The sequence below is a fragment of the Pterocles gutturalis genome, unplaced genomic scaffold (assembly GCF_000699245.1).
Source record: "Pterocles gutturalis isolate BGI_N339 unplaced genomic scaffold, ASM69924v1 scaffold4978, whole genome shotgun sequence".
Lineage (NCBI taxonomy): Eukaryota > Metazoa > Chordata > Aves > Pterocliformes > Pteroclidae > Pterocles > Pterocles gutturalis.
Window position 1 is genome coordinate 38,289 of NW_010125430.1, and position 9,916 is coordinate 48,204.

A 9,916-nucleotide genomic window follows, 5' to 3' on the forward strand; every position below is an offset into this window, starting at 1 on the left:
GGATGACTGAGGAAGCTGCAGACTGTGAGGAAGATGGGATGGTGAGAAGAAGAAGGGAAAGATGGAGCAAGAGGAGGCAGAAAACGCTGAGTTGTCTCCATTGCATTGAGAATTACTGCTCTGTATTATGGCTGCGTCTGACAGTAATTCATTAAAGGGCTAATGATTTTTACATCATTTAATATTTATTCGGGAAGGAACTTTTTCTCATATGACTGGTTTTAATTTTCCCTCTCTGGGTTGGAAACGTTCTGTATTAGACTGGGAATTCTCCACAAGTCTTCCTTTGTTGAAGGATGTTTTGAACAGCAATACCACATAATCTGTTATTTGAAAAGATTTCCTTGGAGTAGAAACACAGGTATTTTGTGGCATTTCTACTCTTCCAGGCCAATGTGAATATAGAGGTGTAGAGTACGGTGGTGTTTGTAGGTGGCTGCCTATTATGTGGCCTCTCAAACATGTCAGCTTCAGGACTGTAGTATTTTACCTCCCACTATATGGGGTCTGAAGTTGTGGATGCCCCATCCCTGGAGGGGTTCAAGGCCAGGCTGGATGAGGCTTTGAGCAACCTGGGCTAGTGGGAGGGGTCCCTGCCCATGGCAGGGGGTGGATGATCTCTACAATGTCTTCCAACCCAAACCATTCTGTGATTTTAACATGCAGCAAAGACAGAGACATAGCTTATTTGCCCTTTTCCTTCACTGCCCCTTCTCTCCCTTCTATTTTCCTTCAATTTATAATCATAGTTGAACTTTATGGGGGGTAAAACTGAGTATGGAGCATGCGAAATAAAAGTAGAGGACTGAAAATATGATGCTGGTAATGGCTACTCTGTTCATCCCCAGCAAAACCAGAAGTACCAATGTCAGTAACCTGCGGTGATGCCTCTAGATGTAACTATTATGTGGACCACAGTGTGCTGGAATGAGGCATTGTATTGTAAATAAAAAGTATTTGCAAACTTGAAAAAGCATTGGTTTTGAGGTCTGGGGGAGTAGCCTCAAGTTTTTCTTTATTTTATCCAAACTCTTCTTGTCAGCCACATATTTGGGAAAAAGCAAAATTACATTTATTAAATCTTAATTTAGCATTTGTTGGTTCAGTTATTGCATTATTAGAATGTGGATGCTGATGTATCCAAAATGTAATTTAAAAAAATCTGAAAACAGCCAGCCATATCTTTCTTCAAGCAAAGGTTTGTCCTTGTTTGCTTCGACTCCCAGCTTCTGAAGTGGAATTGAGGTACATGAAATCTTTATCAAAACATGACATGAACTTATCTTAAAAACAGAGAACTGAGAAAGAATTCTTGCAGTACTTTATTAATGTTATTTTCACAACTGTGCTAATAGTGTATAGTCTGTCTTTGAGGATAATTGCTTTTCTGGGGAGAAGTTTTAAAGCTAAATTTGACTATGGTTGATCTGCCTTTTTTTTTTTTTTTTTTTTTTCTTCTTTTGCATAATAGGTATAAATGACCAAGGATTGTACAGAGTTGTGGGGGTGAGTTCAAAGGTCCAGAGACTTCTCAGTTTGTTGATGGGTATGCCTCTATTTTACAATCTTTTTTTCAATATTTTATTTACTGTTGTTTTACTGTCAATATTTAGTCTTAAAGGCACCTGCCAGAGGTTGTTCTTTATGTGGGCCAGATCTAGTATGCTTTATTCCATGCAAATGATTCCTGTACCACTGTAAGTTCCTCTGCTTTAGCAAGACCAAGATGAGTTTGTAGGAATAAACTAGGAGAACAACTATGAGACACGTAGGAGCAAATAATGGGCTTTGTGCAAGGCTGATGTAAGCAGGATTAAAACAGCCTAAGTTGAAGGGTTGATCAGAAAATTCAAAATACCAAATCCAAGACAGTTTGAAGCTTATTGCTTCATTGTTTGGAGTTTACACCTTTCTTCTGCTGTGTCTGAGATGTGCAGGTGTACACACCCATGCATCTTTGATCACTGTGCAAAATAAGACATTTAGCTTAAGCCTACTGGTGAAGAGCTCTTTGGTTTAAGAGGGGGAATATGATACACCTATTAATAACAACTATATGCCAAGGCAGGAGACAGATGGAGTAGGGTTTGTTTTTATAAACTTAGTAGTAGCTCTGATATGTGGGTAACTTCTCAGACACTCTTATACGTAGTTAGCCATGTTTAGCTTTTAACGTTTTTTCATACATGAAATTATCCTCAAACTTTTTTTTGCCCTTTTCTTTCTGGAAATTTTGATGCATCGTTAATCCCAGTGACTGTAGTTCTCTTGCCACTCTGCTGTCCCTGGCGGGGGGAAGAAAAAAGCATTGGCACCTGGATGAAATCCCTTGTCTGCCTGGTACCTCTCACCAAAGTAGTAGCCATGACTGCAAGACGTGCCGTGTTTCCCCGTTTCTTGTCCTGAGCACTGACAGTACATGCAGTCAGACAAGACCACTGGGATTAGTTCATTTTTATAGAGCTTCCAAACCTGTCACTTGACAGCAAAGGTCTGATTCTCAGAGATTCATTGGTATGCTAAGAAGCTTGTTTGCAGTTTGCACCAGGCTCTTCTCCAGAACCATGCATGCTCCATCTGTGCTGATAACACAGTGTTCTTTGGCACTGCAAACTGGAGGAAGCCAGAAAGTGAATTCATTTCATTACCCCAGACATTATGTGAATGACAAAGCGCTTTTATATTATATGCTGCTGTCAGTTCAGTGCCACCTGTAAGACTTTTTCTTTTCCTTCCTTTAATTTTTTTCAAACAGGCTGTCTCTGCAGAAATGATAAGACATCAGGCTTGAGGACCTGCATGTCATATCAATCTGTCATAATGACCTGGCTAAATATTAATTGGTGATATCTTACTTTAATCAATATTAAGAACACCCTGACGTTCTCCATTAGTGCACATAAAACTGCCCGTATCTTTAAAGGATTGTAGCAAAAGAGACTTTTTGGAAATAGGAACTGGGATTAATAAAAATGACTGATCTGTAACAGATTCTCATGGTTGTTTATATGTGCTGAAATTAGCCTCAATAAACAATAACCATTTTTAGCCATTGACCATAGGAAGAATGATGTGTTATCACTCCGAGTCTCAATTAAATACATTTAATATCCTAAAATGTTTTTTACTTTTGTACTTGCTGACTTAACTTGGGCGTGCAGGTCTGGCAGGCAAATTTTGCTCTTTGCCATTAGTGGTATCCAAATTAAATAGACTCAGGTTGCCAGTGGTTCAGTAGCAGCTGGAAGAGTTTACTGGGGATTCCAGCATCTGCTTTCAGTTATTTTTTAAAATTAGAAACATTTTTTGTCATTCCCAAGATTCATATATTTATTTGAAGTAGAAAGAATACAGTGGTATCAAGATGAGGCAAAATACCGAACAGAAAAAAGTTAGGGTGCAAGCAGGTGCTCTTTTTCTGATGAGTTGTTGAAAGCCATCCTATCGGTGCTCTTTATCTGTCTGTCCTCTGAGAAGAATAAAGAGGGTTTCTTTTTGATATGCTGTGGTACAGAGAATTCACAATGACTGATTAATCTTTAATCCTTTGTCTCTGGATATACTCTTAGATACCCTTTTGTATGAAAGATCTTTTCAGAATCATAAAAACTTCCTATTAACTTTCTCTATTTTAAAATGTTTGATAAGATTTCAAAGTATTTTAAGCTCCCTATCATTGACCATGAGGTTCACAGTCTTTTTTTGCCCAAAGTGCAAAAAAAGTTTTTCAAGTGGTAACCAAGGGTGAGTGTAGTTTTGTCTCTTTCAGAATATTTGCTATAAAATTTGGGAAAGTACACTGAAAGTCAAGAGAGTTTGAGGAGGCTGATAGATGCTTTTCTAATACTATGAATGCACAGTTTTTCACCTTTAATGTAAATATCTGGTGAAACTAAGTCTTCTGTAAAAATGAGGCTCAGCTGTTAAATGTACAATTCTGCTTGAAAAAGAAGTTAACTTTGTGATTTAACTTAGTTCTTGGATTTACTTGTAACTAGCATTGTGCTATGGTGATTATTTTGCAGCAATAATCTTGTCTAAATTTAAGTGAGTAATTTGGTAAGGAAAACATTCATTGTGTTTCAAGGGAAAATGTTAAATTAATCTGATATCTCATTGTAAACAGGGATACAGTCAGCTGTCAGGTGGCTCAGTTCTTGAAAGGTGTCAGGGACCAACTGCTTTTTCATCTACCATCTCCGTAATAGATCTGATGGGGCTCACTTCCTACCAACTGCCCACATACATTTCATACAAACCACTGCGTCGGTCAGCTTTCAGACGGACCCTTGCCCATTGTGAAGTGACTGCTGAGGACTTGGGGTTTCTACTGATGAGTTCAGTTTTGATTTCTGATACTGCCTGGTGTGGAAAATGCCAGGCATTGTATTGTAGAGAGTGTCTCCTCCTAACCTGGTTTAGTGAACTGGACCATCTTTATGAACTCTGGCTCTGTAACTGTCAGAAAGTTTTGCATACAATTTGGAGCTTATCTGTCAAAAGCTGTTCCATAAATGTGCACCGTTATTTTTATATGCGTCAAGTTGCCATTCTGTGCACGATGGCTGCTATGTGGACAAATGGCATGAAAGCTAGTGGTTTTGAGTCATTGCTGAAGACCCGGTTGAGGTGTCAGTTTATGTCATGGCCAGGGATGTTTGAAGTAGGGAGAAAAATGGATGGGAAACAGTCAAAATATGTATTGTTTTGTGTGTGTGTGCGTGTATGCATACATGCACATATGTATGGAGTGGTGGGGCACAGAGCTGTGTAGGGCAACTATCAAACCAAAAGTGAAAAAAAAGTCTTTACGTCTTGATGGCTTCTACAGTCAAACTGGGGTTTGGTTGGGGTTGGTAGCAGGGCCAAATTTTGTTGTTGTTTAAATTTTTTTTTCCCCAAGAGATAATGAAATATTTCAGCAATACCTTCTATTTTCTGTTTTAAGGGGTTTGTTTTAGAATTCAGGTGTTTGACTTTTTCCTCCCCAAATTCATCAGCAAATTTCATGTAACTGAGAGCATCCTTTGAGGAGGTTGATGATTATGAAGAACTTCCTTAAAAACTCTGGATATTACATAGTGGTTTAGTAACAAAATCTCTATAGATTTCATTAGTTTCTAATGTGATGGCAGTTTTTATTCAATTAATTCAGTAGAAAGGTTTTCTTCTCAAAAAAAAAAAAAAAGAGAATTTGAACACAGAAGCAGCTAGCTTTGTCCTGAGATGATCTTGAGTATTTTGGGTGGTGGTTGGCTAGTAACAGTTTGGTAGAAAATGTTATCTGTCTTGTATTTTAAAATGAGATTTAAATAATTGATATAATGAGGGAGAATATTCAGTTACAGAAATAATTGCTTGGCACAGCCTTTAGAACAGAATTATTTAGTCCCAGTAAAAGGACTGCACCTTTAATCAGGGATCCTAATTTGATTTTTTTAAATATATCTGTCCTTTGTCTGACAAACAAAGTAATAAATGAATTCTGAACGGTATGAACTGGTCAACACGTAATCTGTGTCAGCGACTGCAGGAGTTTACTGTAGTGACTGATGGAAACAGAGTATTAAACAGAAGCTCAAGCACTTGAAGTTACCAAATATATTGTGCTAGTTTGGCCACGTTCATGGGATCTTGTGTCAACTAGCTTTGCTTCCTGTTTTGACGCCAGAAGGGGTTTTTTTATTTGCAAAACATTCCAGTGCGCTGTGTTATTTTCTGTGTTCTGTCAAAAAATCTTTCACCTCATGGGCCATTGGGACATACAACCATTCAATTCGATCTGTCTTCTTGTAAGACTCTACCAATAATGTGGTAAAAAATGGGAAGAATTCTGTGAACCTGATGAATGGTCAAGGAAGCATTTTTTCCCTTTGACTGAAACTGATTAAATAAGGGAAACATTTAAGCTATCTCGTAGAGGAAGCCTACTGATAGAGAAGAGTCCTTTTCTGCTTTTGAAGCACCTCTTAAAGGTTTTCACACAGTAAAGGAGGGTCATACTACACTTTGGCTATTTTCATCCGCAGTCCAAAATAACAGTTGACAAGCCAAACTATGGAAAGGATTTGAAAAGATTTCTTGGTGTACTTGCATTTTAAATAACAAAAGAAAAGAGGAAAAAATAAGTGATGTTTAGTGGGTCTTTTTTTTCCTAAACTGTTTTTGCACATCTTCCTGTGTTTATGTACGTTTCTGTTTAGTTCAATGTGTAAGAATATCAACTGCTATAAAGATTTTTTTAATCCTTCATTAAAGAAGAAATCAGCAGTAAATACTTTTAAAAACAAAATATGGAAATAGAATTTATAAAGAGGTTTATAAAAGAATTTATAAAAGGTACTAAGCCTTGTTAGTATTAACTAATATTAAGAAGGACATCTTGCTTCTACATTCATATGAGCAAATACATAATGATCAAATTCAGTGTCTTAGTGTTTGTATCAGGCATACTGATGTAGAATTCCCTTTTTTCGTATCCCTCTTCTCTTTCTGATTATTTTCTAGATGCAAAAACTTGCAATGAAGTTGACCTGGAAAACCCTGTAGACTGGGAAGTGAAGACAATTACTAGTGCTATGAAGCAATATTTACGGTAAGCCTGTCTCTCTCTCTCTCATTTTTAGGGTATTTTTTTTAGACTATGAATTCTATATTCTACTTCTTCTATCCAATGTGCTAACTTACATTACTTGCTTTTGCTATATTTTGGAATAGAGGTACCTTTTGTGCAAATACAGTGTTTGTTTTTGAGGAAGCAAAAAAATTTAGCACCACTAATACTCATGTTTATGAGAGATAAGCCCCAAAACATTTTTGTGTTATATACATAAACATTTCACTGATGATTCAGAAACCCAAATTGCTAGTAAACTTGCTGAGAGTTGTTACTGAAAGTCAGCTAAGATTAAGAGTTTTTTTGCCTTTTTTTGTTTTAATGTGGTAGAATAAAAAGGGAAAAAGTTATGAAATTTTCAGTATTTTCATCTTTTCTTTCTGACCCTTGCTCTGATGTTCTAGGTGCAATAGTAATGATATTTTGAGTGTTAAAAGTAAGAATTTTAGATGTGTTCTCTGTTGAAATGGTCTGGACAGTTCCCAATAAAGATATTTTACTAAATTGCCTAAGAACATAGAACGTAGAACTTCTGTGTATCTCTGGTAGTGTGACAGAAATACAGTATTTTTAATCTGCTGTTTTTATTGAATAAAGTATTACTGAAAGCACTATCAAAGAATGCTGAAGAACGATTATCAAGATAAAAGTCTCTCTTAGGGAGTGTAGGGAAAAAAAAAAAAAGTAGGAAAGGAAAAAAAAAATACGCTCATGATGAAGTATTTCCCGCCTACGGTATTTGCCATCTGAGTGTTTACTCCAGTATTTCATAAGCATCAGTAAAGTCAACTTAATAAATGAAGGTTTTAACTCTGATGTTTTAACTCTGATTTCCATTATTCAGTACATTTTTCATTGATGACTAAGGTTTTCAATTTCAGTTTTTCCATTTGAAATGAAAGTTTGATTTGTGGATGGCTGCTGTTCAGCAAACTTAGCTTTTAGGGTCTTTGTTTCTTTCCAGTAAGGCACTGACTTGTGGTTCTTTGTATTTTAAAAATGCTAATGGAGAATGAATGATGTTGTTTATGTGTACAATCTTCATCTGAGAAACAGTCTCAGTGGGGTAATTTGGAAAGGTGCCCTGTGATGGTAGGGAGGCATCCCTTTGGCTGATGGAAGGTGAATGGATGTATTTAGTCTTATTTTCCTGAGGATATGAAGTTCTCCATTTGCACTGGAAATCATTGAGTTCAAGGGCCACTGGAACAATGGTTCCCTCCAGTGTGAGGATTACATTACTGAGTGTTAAAAAGGTTTCCTGCTTAGAGTAAATACAGATAGAAGAGAATGCAGATAAATTTATTATATCATTCTTGTTTTACAGAAGCCTTCCAGAACCACTGATGACATACGAATTACATGGAGAATTCATCATTCCTGCAAGTAAATATATGACTGTAGTTCAAATAGAAGTCTTTTCTTATAGTAAAGTACTCTTGTGGCCTTTAGTAAAATATAGGAATAAGAAATCATAAAAGTTTTTTTAAAAAAAGTAAATTTTAACCAGTGTTCCGTTCTAGGATGTCTCACATATGATGCATTTATTGACAGACAGGCTTGTGACATACTTAGAACAGAGCGATTTTTATGGAAAGACTTCTGTGTAGGCGTTGTAAACATTCATTCTTATTGTCTTAATTATGTAATGATAAACATCTACTTAGAGACTGATTTTTTTTTCTTCATTTATCAAGAGTATGAGGCTTTGTAAAAGAAAATACCATAATTTGGACTCATTTGAATCCTTAAAGCACAGCTGCCTGACCCTTGTTTTCAGTGCCTTGTTAGCTCTGTATCCAGGCTGGCTCAAATGTTCCTCGCGTATTAGTAGAAGAAAGGAGAGAGCAGGCCAGATTACACTGTGGCAGTTCAAACGCAGACTTGGAGAAGACAGAACAGCATTTGTAGTTCAGCTGCATGGTATCTAATGTACATGGAATTTTTTGGAGGAGGATGGAGGGGGAACTGTGTAAGAAAATTTTTGGCAAAGTATCAAACAGATATTTAGCTGATTTGCTTTCCAACCTGTAGCGCTTCTGGCAAACTGTGGAAAGTAAAATTAAAATAAACTTTTGAGACAATTGCTTTATCTTCTTTGGATTGCTGTAATGACTTTCCAGGACTGCAGAACGTGTTCACTTGTGGTCCTTAATTCAAAATGAGAACTAGCCTGTGAAATTCATTGCCAAAACACATCTTAGAGGCAAAGTGCTTAAACAAAATTCAAGATACTTACCTAGATGGTGAGTCTGCCCGTTTGTATTGGAAAGTGTTAAAATAATTTTTTGACCTCTGAAGTTTTGCCAGCAGTTTCTCACTTTATTTTCTTTTCTCTATTTTATAGTCTCCTTCAATAAAGGAATTCAGTTGAAGTAACGTGTTTAAAATAGTAAGGTTCATGAATAGTAAACAATTGTGTAGAGGGGCTGATTCTGTGTAGCGGGGAGGGAAAATTAATCAACATTGTAGATTTCAGTTACGGTATACTTAAAAATAGGTAGTCAGTGTTGCTTCCTATGTTGGCTATAAAAAACAACATGGGAATAGCAAGGAATATCCTTTTCTCTGAAACTATTTGGGGGGGGGGAGGGGGCAGGGAGGAAGCCAAAATTAAAAGGTTCGTCTTTCAGTTTTATTTTCTTTGTACGTATCAGTGTAGATTGAAACTATATAAGCCTTGACTGTATCTTGTGATTAAGCTGTTTAGCCATTCTTTAGGGTTTCTGATTTCATATAGAATGTAAAATGGTCTTGCTTTAAAGAAGGCTTGGGTTTTTCTGGCTGTCTGAATTTTGATTAGCTGACTAGGAGCTAAATATTTTGCATTTTGGTAGCCTTTTTTCTTGCAATCTGGGCAGGGGTGTTGACTGCAAAATAATAAAAAAGCAGCCCTAAAATCTGTAGCAATACACAGAAAAAAAATAAATCTGTAGCCTTATGCACTGAAGAAATACCGTGGTATTTTATATGAAATACACTTAACAATCGAAGTTGCCTTAGAGTAAAGTGAGACCTCATGAGTGTTCCTGATATCAAAGTTTCCTGCATTCAGAGTAGGTTCTAAATTTTTCTCTTTATGTACCTTGTACTAAGTATTTTTATATACAAGATAAATAATTCTGTTATCTCTCATTGTAACCACTACTGAGATGTAATTTTGTGATTTAATACAGCTTTGAGAAATAGGAAGATGGACCTTCCAGTACTTAAAGGGAGCCTACAGGAGAGATGGGGGGGACTCTTCATCAGGGAGTGTAGTGACAGGACGAGGGGTGATGGTTTTAAGCTGAAAGAGGG

At 36.6% G+C, this 9,916-nt stretch overlaps 1 protein-coding gene across 1 annotated transcript in view; it reads left to right on the forward strand.

Annotated features, from left to right (window-relative positions):
* Positions 1-9,916, forward strand: part of ARHGAP10 (Rho GTPase activating protein 10) — a gene marked incomplete at its 5' end in the record, with an annotated part of 101,862 nt that overhangs the window by 37,629 nt on the left and 54,317 nt on the right. The window contains 3 exons of the mRNA XM_010078561.1: positions 1,472-1,546; positions 6,508-6,595; positions 7,944-8,002. Coding sequence (XP_010076863.1) covers positions 1,472-1,546; positions 6,508-6,595; positions 7,944-8,002 — 222 coding nt within the window. The remainder of the gene's footprint in view (positions 1-1,471; positions 1,547-6,507; positions 6,596-7,943; positions 8,003-9,916) is intronic.